The sequence below is a fragment of the Primulina eburnea genome, chromosome 7 (assembly GCF_022965805.1).
Source record: "Primulina eburnea isolate SZY01 chromosome 7, ASM2296580v1, whole genome shotgun sequence".
Taxonomy (NCBI): domain Eukaryota; kingdom Viridiplantae; phylum Streptophyta; class Magnoliopsida; order Lamiales; family Gesneriaceae; genus Primulina; species Primulina eburnea.
In genome coordinates, this window is record NC_133107.1 from 19,316,133 (window position 1) to 19,330,140 (window position 14,008).

Genomic DNA, 14,008 nt, shown 5'->3' on the forward strand with positions numbered 1-14,008 from the left:
ATTTGGAAGTTAAAGAAATCTTTGACCAATAAAACTTTTTAATGGAGAAATAATATGTAAGATAGCTAAAAATATTAACGAGATATTATTATTTTGAAATGCTATTTTTTTTTTTACTAATTTGGTTTATCTTAATTGTCAGAAACAGCGACGACGATCAATATAATTGACCTTGACATAAATGCCCCGCCTGCTGTATTTGTCATTAATAAAGGGGCAATACATTAAAAAGACAATAAAAACAAAAAGCAGGTGCAAGGAAAAATTTAAAATATTAATCCTCGCCGCTGTCAAGGTGGGGGTGTATGCATGTACACTGGGCATGGTAGTCAAATTTCATGCCTTCTAACACATGCAATTTTTTTTTTTAATATTAAAAAAAATTTCTAGCGCTTTGAACCACATTATTTTTTACAAATTCTACCACCTTACCTTGTTCTGATAAGTGGATTTGACAGAGACCGTAAACTGTTGAAAAACGTACATATAGGCAGAACATTTAATCATTTTTCTGCAAAACGGGTGGAAATAAACAAAAAATTAATCTAGTACCAGACTTTTTGAAAACTCATATTTGACCACCCAGAACCATGAAAATACCACAAGGCTCCAAGTTCAAATTCTACAGGATTTTTTCTTGCTCTAAAGATCTTGACCTGTGTATTTACATCGCTACAATCTCTCAAATTTTCTTTTTACACACGAAATAAGTTTTCAATCGAGAATACATTTTTTCAAAGATATTATCCCTCAAATATGCCAAGGAAAAATCAAACTACACGCTCGATTACGATGAACAATGTACAGGAACCAAGAGTCGAGACAATTTGTCGCAGACACTGAATATATAGCATCAAAGGGGAGTTGCAGAATGAATAGATCAAAATACAAGCTCGATCGCGATTAACAATGTGGAGGAACTACGAGCGGAGACCAAATCAGTAGTGAAGAAACTGAACAAATATCATGAAAGGGTGCAGAGCAGATATCGGTATCAAGCAGAGATTCCAGAAAAGTTTTTCTTCGGATGATTTTGTTGTCAACTGACAAGTTCCTCTCTCTTTTACTTGCGATGTCTTCTCTTTGGTTCGACTCTCTGCCTCTTGTCATCATCCCAATCTCTGTCGTACATTCTAAAGCAATAGTTAAGGATACAGCATAACAATAATATCAACACTCATACGACAACACCACTAAATTTTTTGAGTGACCGGTGCAAAAAATGCAGAAGAAAATTACGAGATTGAGTTAAATGGATAGATAATGAAAGCACGAGGATACAGATCGACATCACGCCTTGTTGTCTTGCTGACTGCTTCTTTGCCATGTATCCTCATGCCCGACTCATCTATATAACCCGGGCGTTGGACCATTATGCCCTTATGATCACCTCGCTCTCTTCCATCATGTGACTCCGACAGATTAATTGACAGAGGTGGTGGTGCCGGTGCCAGAGCCGGTAAAAATTCTCCAGGCTCTGACAAAATGTGCTCTCGTTTGAGTTTACGCCTCTTAGAAGTTGAGTTCACATCATCCTTGTTAATGTTCGTTTTATCCCTCTCCCTATCCTCCACCTACGAAGGAAATCATGGTCGGTTAGAAAAGTATGTGTATCCAATGCAACTATAACATATAAGAATGATTACCCATCATAACCCTCAGATTTTAGTAAACTTGGAAGGAAAATACACTTTGAAATAGTATGCAAAGGATGACACCAATTTTATTCTTTTCCACGGGTTCGCTTTATGCTTCCAACAAAAACCAGAAAATATGAAGTCCTTTTCCCTCTTATAATGCACCTTTGAACACCGTCGACGACAAACTTACTGTTAACATTGACGGCTAGGCTGAACCAGCATAAAAGCCATCAATGCTAATAATAATTACCATTCCATCAACCTTTTTACTTGTGGTCTGCATTAAATCTGAATGCATTTCTCCTAAAAGAATTGTCAGATAAATCATTTGTAACTTAAATACAAAGGGACTCTAATGAAACATTGAAGCCAAACATGTCTCTTCAACAAAATTCACAAATCTGGAAAGATAGTTAAGCAGCTCTAGACTCAAAGAATTACTATAAATTGTTTTAAAGTCTTCCACAACAGCATCCTCACTTCCCACTCCTTAAAATGCTATTTTGTCACGTTTTCTCAAACCAGATGCACCAACAGATAAAGCTCCAAGGGATTATATAAAATATGTTGTATGAACAACAAACCCTAAAAAGACTGACAAGACGAGTATTGACCAAGGTTGACGAAAGCCTCAACCACTAGTCAATTCCTACATTGTACTGTTAGTGCTATCGAGCTGCTCACTCTCAAGTAGAGTTGCCTAAAACTTGATTCACTCATGAGAAGTTCGCATATGGTTAACTCAAAGCTAATCCCACCATTGATTTCGATTAAGCTAATATATTTTGCTTGAGACGAGCTCAAATAATTTTCACTATAGTTATACAGTCGAGAAACTCGTAGCTATTACAACGTCAAATCACTCAAATTAATTTTATCAATCCAGCTCTATAGTGTTCAAAAAATTGAACTTGTCAAGTCCCAGCTCCAGTAATGAGATGAGATCGATCTCAAAATTGAGATTGATTGGTTTTCGATTTTACAGATTTGAGCTTGAGCAAAAGAATACTTGAGCTTGACATGACATATTCGCACCTGCGCATATAGCCCATGAGTTGCATGCTACTATCAATCTAGATCTCAAATTTTACTGAGCATGCAGATGCAAGGATATAAAGAGAACAAGGTAGATTGTTTGACAGCAAGCAGCTTTAGCCATACAGATAAATATGGAGTCAATAAATTAAGCAAGAAAAGAATTTGCATAAAAGCAACTGGCCAGGCTTGCCAATTAAGTTTATCATAAAAAGGCAGAGAGATAATAGTAAAACCAACGCATTCAGCTACCTTGATAGTTGATGCATCCCTTTCATCACGTTTTCTATCTCGAAATTCATCTTCTCTTCTCCGTTTTGAATCATCCTGCAATAATAAAGTATTCTCTTCAGATCTTCTGCGTTCTCTCTCTTCATGCCTAGGAGAAAGCTTTTGTGGATGTCTGGCATTTCCAAATCGTCTATCAGCATCTTCATCCTTCCTACTGGCATTAACTGAATGGGGGATGACGTGTGGAGGGAGAGGTGGTGGTGGAGGCAAGCTTTGGCCAAGAAATTTATCATCTACATGTGATTTATCTGCAGATACTTCAGTGTACCGCACTTTGCTTCTTTCATCTTTATTTTTATCATCCTTACCTAGCCTATCAAAATTCCTATCAGTACCTTTCTCTTGGACTTTTTCAAGGGATCGTTCTCTTCCATGCTTTTCCAATGACCTGTCTCTCAATTTTTCAGATAACAAATCATCACCACGAGACTTTTCAGGACGCTCCAACCGATCCTTGTAATCCCTATCATATCTTTCACTACTCTTATCTTTTGACCTATCCACAGGTTTATCCATGACCCTGCTAATGCTAAGTTCATCAGGGACTGCCTTTTCAAAAGTTATTGGTTGAAGTTTATCAGCAGATCGTGCATCACTTGGCCTCTCTTTCTCAAATATTCTAATGTCACTCCCATCTAAGTCTCTCATATCACTTTCCCCTTTCCGACGTTTATTTAGCCTCTCATGCTCTCCGGCTGGACTGAGTCTCTTCAGCGGTTTCTCAGACTTCACGTTATTTTCCTGCCTGGGAGAGTGAATAGACCAAGACAAAGGCTGTTTGTTCACTTCTGTAGATTCAGTATCATCATCCTTTCCACCAGAAACCCTTGAATCAGATAACTTGGAATTCACAATATCTGGTTTTGTTTCGGTGTTAGGATCAGAAGATCGTGTAGATGAGTTTGTTCCTTTAGCTGAAGCAACACTCGTGCTTGCATTTCCTGAAATTTCATGAAAAAACATCAGCAATCCACAACATGCCTGCCATGAATGAGATAAGTGGATGAATTTTAGCATCAGAGGAAGAACCTGAAGTTTTGCCAACAACTTTTCCAGATCTACCATCATCTTTGGTAAGATCATGCTTTGTTTGCTTTCCAAGAGATCCTGCTGTTGCAGATCTTTTTACCAGAGGCCGAACCTACATTGCACGAAAACATTCCAAAATATTCAGCTTAACAGGTTTGAGAAAATAAATTTGAGGCAAGACAAAAGATGCATCTATTAGGAAGATAAATTCGGTAATAATAAATGTGACTTCGTCATCCATGATAACATGGATAATATACTAAGAGCGTGTTTGGATATAAAACTTATCTAATCAAAATCACATTTTAAAAAGATCACTTTAAAAATATATTTTTTGATAAAAAAGTAACTTTTTCTTTTAAAAGAAAGCCTTTGTTAAAATGATGGTATTTGAATGCAAAGGCTGCTTTAGAATAATGCTCAAGAAAATACTCTTCCAGAAGCCAAACGATGTGGTTTTTGGGGATCCACCTTCAGTTTCTCCATACATAATTAAAAAACGCTTTTTCCATTTACTACTAAATCCTAATAATAATGCTTTTGTATCCAAATTGAACCGATGTTAATAAACAGAGTGCAGTGGACCTGATGACACTAAAATTTCAGAGGATAAAATGATAATTAGACCATTGTTAAAATAGATTTTCACAGGGTACGCAAAACTGATAATGTGAACTCCAACTTGAAATTTTTGCGAACCAGGCTGTGGCTAGTTACCTCACCAATACTATCAGGTTCAGAGTCCAAGAATGTCAGCCAAAAACTAAAAAAAATAAAATAACCGATTAAAGAGCCAAATGAATCAACGGATGGATTCTAAATACTCTTTTCACACCTTTCCAAAAATATTTCTTACCTAAAAAATGCCCCGTAATTGTTAATATATGCAATTAAGTTAATTTTGGTATCAACTATCAAGCATAACTCCAACTCACCACAGCAGAATAGAAACAAAGACTGTCATGGCATAAAAAGGACTGTAAATTTAATTGTCAGAACCACCATATTTATTAAATTCTGAATATCCAGTTAAGGATATGTTAAATGCACTAAAGCAATCAAACAAAATTTGTAATTACAAACAACAAATATAATCAGAAGATTCAGCTCGTATTCTCGTTCATAGTTCAAAATAAAAATATATTAATTCCATACCTCAGTATCCATAGAGGACTTGGTATTAACTTTTGCGGCTTCTTCAAAATGTTTACTTGCAGATTCTTCCACCTGTTTTAGAACGTCAACTGTGTTCGATGTTCCAGCTTGTGAACCATTGACCACACAGAAGATTGATCAGAACCATTGAAAGAAACATTCAATTTCAAATGCTGCAGCTCAGATTTCAACAAGGTACTTTCTGTTCTTTCTTTCTTACCATCGGGTCTTCTCGAGTCTTTGGTGGAATTGCCAGAATCTAAATGTAAGCTTCCTACAGAAACTGCTCTACCCCCAATTTGCTCAATCTGAGAAAGGTTTCCAGTACCATTTTGCACAGTTGTAGCATTACCCGATAAAAGCTTGGGAGCAGGTGCTGGAGCAGGCTTTATGTCCAGATAACCCATGCCAAATTCTTCATCTGTCACCCATGAAGGCTGCAAATAAAAAATATGGAAGATTAAACAAGTTGCTTGGTCTATATAATAAATTAATCATTTCATACAAAAATATCCACACAATACAATTACGGACTAAATCCAGATGGCAACTATTAGACCTGAAATATATAATTAAATCAGCTAATCTTTATAAAGTTGCAATCTACATGACAGTTGTGACATGGATTTCCACAGAGCAAACAAAAACCATTTGCAACTACTTGTCTTTAATGACAGTGACTGCTTTTAAGTAAAAATTTCTGTAACCCCAAAGTCAAGCCTAGAAGCAGCTCGCTCTAATTAGCTTTCAAAATTATCTTTCAACCACTTTCAGTCTCCATTTGCTCTCATTATCATTAAATTATTAACATTACATATTTACCCATAAAAATATTCTACATTTGTGAACTATATAAACACTTTCTAAAACCTTCACGAACACACATCTAATAACAGAAAATTGTCACATCAACTTCCATGATTCCTTATCAAATTAAAAAGAAAAATCAAAACTATCTTCAAACATTTCTGCTACAAGTAACAGAAAGCCTCACTTAAACAGCACTAAGGTAACTGATTTCTTAAAAAGGATGAAAGGAACTTTCATTTCTCAGTTACCTTTCTAGCAGACAAAGCTGCAGAAACACCAGTAGCCAAAACTTTGAGATCCTCTCTGTCATCATTTTTAATTTTAGCCACCTGTGCAAAGGGAAATGGAATAAGCAATTTGTGAAAACCAAAAGCAAATCCAACAATAAGTCGATCAAGATATTTCTTTTCCATTCAAACATGTTTACCCGCTTTTCAAGGTTGATACCACTCTTCCGAGTAACAGGAAAAACGCTTGATATTTTAGTTAACATAATAAGAGAATTGCGAATCTCCATGTACTCTGTCGATTCCAAGCACTGAATAAGTAGTCTGGTGATCCTCTGGCTCCATTTCCAGTGCACCTTCAAGAATAGAGAGCAATTACCAAATAAGAAACTGGGAAACTATAGCTATGAAAATTCGGATAGATATCCCAGAAAGGAGGACAACTCATGTTATACCTGGTCCGCCAATCACATCACTTACACAAGTTTTTGAAGGGAAGAGGAATCGGATAAGCAGATAAGAATATTTTAATACGGTGTTCAGTCGTTTTTCAAGCAGATGTTATAGGTCATGTTGATGAATTATGATCGATCGGAAAAATATGAATTTTTCGAGAAAAACATAGGTGAAACACAATTCACACAATTGAATAAACAAGTGAGATAAAGGGTTTTGAGCCCGAGATGGAGCCTAAATCATGTTTGGAGCGTAAATGAAGTATATATTGCATCATATTAGGAATAACATATGTTAATTCAATCAACATGAACCACGAAATATTCCAATGCCCACTATATCTTTGAAAGCTACAAGAGGCCAGTGCTTTTGTATTGTCATCATCAATTATATCTACCAGTGAGATATCATGTTGCTATTTTTGTATACTCGTGCTCTTTCCTTCCCATTTGCTTTTCTCACTAACATGCCCGCACCCAAATCAATTGATTGTTCATAAATATGCCCCACCTATCGACAGAATGTTTGTTATCTTTACATGGTGGTCTAGTGATTGTCCAAAGAGATGGTAGTAGGTGGAGTAGAAGAATTTGAGTATGAATTTGGTAGTTAAAAAATAAAAGATGATCATGGTGCGTTGTTAACAAGAACGGCCCTTGCATTTATAAAATTACAAAGTCCACACCTACTCATGTAAGGTTTATGATAAAAATTTAAGCTCCATCTGTGATGGATCTACTCAATGCGTTTGTAGTCTATGAATAAAATTTTGGAAACATGATAAAGGTAATTGCGTCCATTAACTTACCTTGATAAATTGACCATATGTGACACGTTGGCTGTTTGGATATCTGTAGTAAACAGCAAATCCTGGCATGTTTCCACATTCTCTTTCATAAACTGTTTCATCACTCTATAAAACAAAGGTACAATTTGTAAAATCAAGTTCATGAAAAACAGGGGGAAAGATCTAAAGGAGAAAAAAAAATGTGATATTATCTAATAAAACAATTGCATGGAAAGTTATGGGACTGTCGCTAACAACACCACTTGAAAATTCTCACCTTCCAATGATAAGCAGTTTTCAGTGTCTCAAATAGAAATCTTCCTAGTCGAGCCACTTCATACTCAGTGCAGCAGCATATCATTGGTTGTAAGGTTTTACAGATCAGAACGTCTATATGGTTAACTGTGTTGAAGAACGGTGTTCCCAAGGAATGGAGCGTATTTACGAAAATTGCGCAATATACAGCATCGGGCATACTGAAAGTACAACGGGGAAAAACACAGCGCTGCAGAAATTCCATGTTGATTTTTAAAGTATCGGGGCAAGAACTCAACCATGTATCCTTTTCGTGAGCAAGCCTTCGATGTACAGATTTAACATGTTCTTCATGCTTCTGGAGCTCCATAATCAATCGATCTAGAGACTCCTGGATTCTTTCTTTATCTTTCTTCCTTTTAGCAATTGCAGAACTGGAATTATCAGAAAGTTCTTCGAGAGCTTTAAGAGCAGCATGCTGCTTTGTAATTTCAGATTCATAACGATTTCTGGGTACATGGAGATCATAGAGAGTGAGACCCCAAAATGTCGCATACAAATCAGGAGACAAGCTATTCCACGCTTTTGAGGGCAACATTGTTCTGATAGTTTCAAGAAGATTAAACCATCTGCATGGTAATTAATGGGCAAGCAGTTAGAGAAGAGACTGAGTGCTACATCGGGTGCTGCATAGTGTGCAGATAAATATTTCGCAAACTGATTAAATAGTGAATAATAGAAGGAATGGCAATAAGTATTACGAGAAAGTCTTGAGACAAGATCCAATATCTAGAACCAATTTGCTGGATAAATCTGAGGCCTCAGACTCCTTTTCTGCAGTAGCAGGGTTCACTGCTTCATTACAGTCTAATGGCCAGAAGAAGCTGGAAGTATTTTGACACCTAAAGAGTCTCATCACCGGTCGATATACCAAAAAGGCCACCTAAACAGAAATACAAGGGACATTATTCAGCAACTATCAGATACATTACCTAGCTTCCAGTGTATACCATTGTTGTTTGGGATTATGAAACTATAAAGATCCAACCAAACATAAATATAACAGAAAGCAAAAAAGAAAAAAATTCAAAGGTTCGAACAAGAGAGGTCAGGACCTCAGGATCGAGGTGATATTTATGTACAAGTTCATCAAGAGTGGGAATCAGCAAAGCATAACTTGATGCAGGAGTCACCGCACAACAAAGAAATTCCACATACTGAAGGAGGGTCCCGTGACATCTGTCAAACTGTTCACAGACCATTTTGATGTACGGCACATCTGCTTTTATGACAACCCTACATAATGAATGCACATTAGATAGACTTTACAAATGTTTACTGAAAATTTAAACGCGGTTGCTCGCAAAATTCACATAATTTGGACCGCCCACTGTAAACTTCTATCAAGAAAAATCTCATATCTGGTAAAAAAACACTGATTTCAACAGACACGGAGCATACACAGAACGATGCTGGGCAATGAGTAGCAAAAGAGGAATCGCCAATTTGTTTTCCTCCTTCGGGAGCAAAGCATCTCTAAGCCTGTTAGTGGACTTGATCAAAGCCTGAAGACAATAAAACACCTTAAAACTCTAGCAAAGTTTCTGGGTTGTCAAACGCCTGCATTTGATACTTTGCAACAGCAAGCTCACATACAGTTTGATAGAGAATGCATACTGACAGACATCATCTAAGTGAGAAAGAACAAATAGAGAGAACTAAACGAAGTAATTAGAATCAATGATTTCAACTAAACCCATCAGCATCAGAGTATAAGACTTAGTCCAAAGTTACACCACTACCATAGATCGATAATCTCCGCTATGCTCCATTTGAATTTAAGGTCCAAGTAAATAATTCAATTCATGTTCAATGGTTTCGTGCCACATTAAATATTCAACATTCATCTCGTTTTCATTGAATTAACACTAGTATCTTTCCAGCTTCCACAGAGGTACCTCAAATGGTTCACACCGACAATATTAACCATCTTGGCGTACAACGTCGATCACACTTTTAACCACCACAACTCAATCTTTTATCTAATATGGTAATTAATAATTTCTCATTTAAAGAATCCATTCATCCAACAAATAGTTTGATTTTTTCCTTGATAGTTTTCTAGATATATTATCTTTCATAATCTAAGTATCGAACAGTGACAACATATAGCATAGCCAGACAAATAATTGATCATTAAAACTCTATACTATTTTCAACAAAGTTAAACCTAAACTTCATATTCATTTATCCAGAGGGAAAAAAGAATTGCAGATAACAAGGTATCAACAATAAAACAAAAGCAGAAATTCAGGTCAAAAGTGGTGAAACATGTAGTGCAGAAATGAAACGAATAATGACACAATATACAAAGCAACAAGTGAAAAGGCCAGTACAACTAACAAAAACAGAAGATATTAGATGTGTGAAAAAGTAAAAAGGTAAACACATAAATAGAAACTGCAGATTTTTATCAACTACCACAAGCTATATGTCAAACACTAGCTCTCTCATCTAGAGAGATTAGCTCAGACACAGTTTTTGAGTTCCACTAGAGAAATGCAAGCATATATACAAGCTTCACAGTCCTGCGGGTGAATACAGATGCAATGTTCCAGAGTAAATCAGACAATAACATATAAAATTTCAATACGGAACACAAATGAAAAAGAATCTGAAGGGAAGCGAAAGATGATTCATTTGGAGAACTAATGGGTTATTTAATTTTGTTTTGTTTGTCCTGGAAGAATTTTTTGAGGAAATAAGATGTATATTTGGTTTCATTCCATGATATAAATTTGTTATAGTAGATGTTAAATTATCTCAGAATTATCTTTATAGTTATGTCTCATCATATTTAGCCACTTCGATTCTGGCCCCCACAGCCATGGCTCCTCTGATTCGCATGCAAAGGGTCCACGATCAGGTGGTGATAACGAGGATACCGGGATAGCAACTCGTTTTCCCACAAATATTCATGGTTAGATCTTCCCGGGTATGATGGGCAATCAAACCAAACCCGCTCGCATGATCCCTCATTTCGAATATTTTTTTCGGCATCAACGATCCAGCAGCTGGGTGGGTTCATCGAGATTGCATAATTCCATCTTGATAGAGATGTAAAACTTTGGTTCTTGAAGCAAGACGGGGACTTTCCAAATCTCACATGGGAGGAAAATATCACTGCCACCTACGATTTGGACCTCCGCTCAGTTGCAATAGTTTAGGAGAATTATCCGGCTTATAAAAAGAAGCCCATTGGCCTCGTCAAAGCCATTTGTCACTGGCATGCCAACTCTTGCGGACATCCATTTTTCGTCAAAATGAACTATTATAGCCTTAAATTACTCCTGGAAAAACCGCATAACCTCTCTCCAGCAGCATTGCAACAGTAAATCATTGGGTTACTATTTCCGTGTGGAATATAGGGTTGGAAAATCTTATGTTGTCAAAGATATCTCGCCAATTCAACGAGCTGGATATATTGGCTGCCATTTAGATGCCTACTTGGGACTTTCTATCTTCCATCAAAGCTGAGCACGCACACTATGCAGAAAAATTCAGAATTTAATTTAGCAATTGCCAAGTGATGGTGCATCAGCCACATGGGTCTTGAAAGATGGCATTTTTGTTCCGCAAAGACCTCATTTATCTTCCATCTGACTCTTCACTACTTCCGTCCACCATTGCAATGGTTCATGACGCACCCCATAAGGCTACCAGAAAACTCTCCATTGCATCATTGCCAAGGACTTCTTTTGGCATGGGATGCATCATCTTGTGCAAGAATATGTGACTTCTTGTCTCACCTGCCAGAGCAACAAAATCAAGACTTTAAAACTGGATGGGGTTTTTGCAACCCCTTCCCATCCCAAACCAAATTTGTGTGGACATCTCAATGGACTTCATCAAGGGACTACCTTCTCCCATGTGAAATCGGTAATTTCATGGTGGGGGATCGTTTTTCTAAACATGCCCACTTTTTGCCATTATCACGTCAAAACTCGACGGTCTCAGTTGCGAGTAATTTCTTTAATAATATCGACAAGCTTCATGGCTTACCAGAAACGATTGCAATCGATCGTGACGCTACATTCACAAGTTCTTTTGGAATAAATGTATCTCCAAAGTGGCTGGATTGGTTATGTTGGGAAGATATTCCTACAACACAAGCTTCTATTCTTCGGTCCTCTCAACCCCCTTCGAAGTTGTCTATGGCAAGGCCACCACCACGCCTAATCACGTCCAGGGCTCTCATCTTGTTATCGTTGGTATTGATCTTAAAAAATGAGATAAAATGTTATCTGATCTCCGGGGTCGCATCAAACATGCTCGAAATCTCATGAAACAGAATTATGATTCTTCTCATCGGGACGTCAACTTTGCAATTAGGGACCTGGTACTTCTCCGGTTACAGCCCTGTCGCCAATTAAACGTGCCCACCAGAAATAATAGGAATCTTTGTGCCTCGCTACTTCCGCCCATTCAAAGTATTGGAACGCATCGGCCACACAGCTTACAAGCTGGAACTTTCACCCTCTGCAAAACTTTACCGTCTTTCATTTGTTTACCATAAAAAAAATTAAATGGCAATTGTCCCAGCACTCCTACTCTCCCACCAATCAATCAGGACAAATTCTGTCCACTGCCCCAAGCTGTGTTGGACGAACGCACCCATCAAGGACAAACGTTGGCTGGGACTTTCACTGGCTGGAGCCTCTTGGGAGGACGAGCTTGAACTGCCAGTCAAGTTACCTTCCTTCATGTTTGAGAACCACGGTTCTCCACGGGAAAATGATGTAATGAACTCAACGGCCCAATACCAACCCACGATTCCGGAGCACTATAGAGTAGATCCAGCTCATGGGAAGGATTTGATTTATAAGAGATATACGCATCGGAAATATACAACTGCAAATTAGGATTTTCTTTGGATTCTGAGTTTGTTTCTTATTATTGTTAGCAACTTATCATCTTTTGAATAAATATTATCCCATGTGGATAATTCTGAGGGCTGGATTGAGTCAGGATTTTTAGCATTTACATAGAATTTTTCCTTGTATCTATATGGTAGACTTACGCATAAAAATCAAGTTTCCTCCGAAAATTCCACTACAATTAAGAGATCGTTTTGTTCTATTTTGATCCCATAATTTTCAATCGATAACCACAGGGAAGCAGGGACAAAAAACGCCAAAAAAAGAAGAAATCACATATATGAGTGATTGCCCCAAACTGAGTCCTACGCTCGTAACAAGTAGATTTCAGATTTCTGGAAACCATGCACTTGAAAGAATGAGATCAGAGAAAAAAGAACACTAATCAACAGGGTATCATCAAGCTGCACCAACAAACTTTCGAGAGGACGACTACGAGGTAGCAGCGATGGCCATCTATATGTCCCTCAGTATTCAAAACTTTATTTTCCCTGGTATATATCCAATCAGATCTGTTGGGAAGGTTTAGTCGATGCAAAAAAAAACTTTCAACATCAACACATCATTGGAGGATAACAAGGGTTAGGCTCTTTCTACCATGAGAGCAGGATCCAACTCTGGTTTCTAAAATTGGAACAAGGTCGTCCACAGTCTTGTTCGTCCACAGTTATGGTGTGAGGAATTTAAGAACCAACACCGCCGGTACTTAATCTTTGAAAAACTCCAACGGCAATAGCCATTCTTCAAGAGATCTAAGTAGTTCTTGAGAGGAATGAGGTTGCATACCCTTCTGTTTGTGTTTGAAAAAAAAAATTGAAAGGGGGTAGCAATGTTATGGGCCTTGAAGGTGAGTCCAACAACAGCCATTATGCAATAGCACAAAAGCGGAAAGCCCAACCAAAACTATTGTAGATTCAAAATTTAAGAATAAAGGATAAGGAAACTCAGTTGTTATTTTCTTAGGATTCTAGATTCCTTATCTTTAGTTTAGATTATTTCTTTTAAATAAAGGAATTATCCAAAGTGAGGTGATTCTAGATTAGGAGAGTCCCTTTGTAGATTTTATATAGGATATTTTTTAATAAAGGAATTATCCCATGGAAGATAACCATGGATTAGATTTTTCAGTATTATATGGAATAGGAGGATGAAAAATAAATTAAGCTAGAATATTATTCTTAAATTGATTATCACGAGATCGCGAAGTACTCTCTTCAACGAGCCTCAAACCCCTCAACCCTTAACTCATTAATCACAGCATAAAGTGATCCATGCCTCGGGAACATAACAGTAGATCATTCTCATGCAAAAAATAACTGCTACCCCATGTTGAAAAGGCAAGGCACTCGGAGAAAAACAATAGCAAATGAGGCCAGGAGTTAAAAA

General features: G+C 37.3%; 1 protein-coding gene across 1 annotated transcript in view; it reads right to left on the reverse strand.

The window, feature by feature from the left end:
* Positions 1-591: 591 nt before the first annotated feature.
* The window catches only part of LOC140837291 (THO complex subunit 2), a 40,900-nt gene continuing 27,483 nt past the window's right edge, over positions 592-14,008 (reverse strand). The window contains exons 22-34 of the mRNA XM_073203409.1: positions 9,147-9,250; positions 8,801-8,981; positions 8,447-8,628; positions 7,708-8,314; positions 7,452-7,556; positions 6,388-6,543; positions 6,209-6,289; positions 5,371-5,587; positions 5,151-5,257; positions 3,996-4,107; positions 2,928-3,907; positions 1,282-1,574; positions 592-1,133 (exon numbers count right to left, since the gene is read on the reverse strand). Of these exons, the coding sequence (XP_073059510.1) occupies positions 1,064-1,133; positions 1,282-1,574; positions 2,928-3,907; positions 3,996-4,107; positions 5,151-5,257; positions 5,371-5,587; positions 6,209-6,289; positions 6,388-6,543; positions 7,452-7,556; positions 7,708-8,314; positions 8,447-8,628; positions 8,801-8,981; positions 9,147-9,250 (3,195 nt within the window). The 3' untranslated portion in view covers positions 592-1,063. The remainder of the gene's footprint in view (positions 1,134-1,281; positions 1,575-2,927; positions 3,908-3,995; positions 4,108-5,150; positions 5,258-5,370; positions 5,588-6,208; positions 6,290-6,387; positions 6,544-7,451; positions 7,557-7,707; positions 8,315-8,446; positions 8,629-8,800; positions 8,982-9,146; positions 9,251-14,008) is intronic.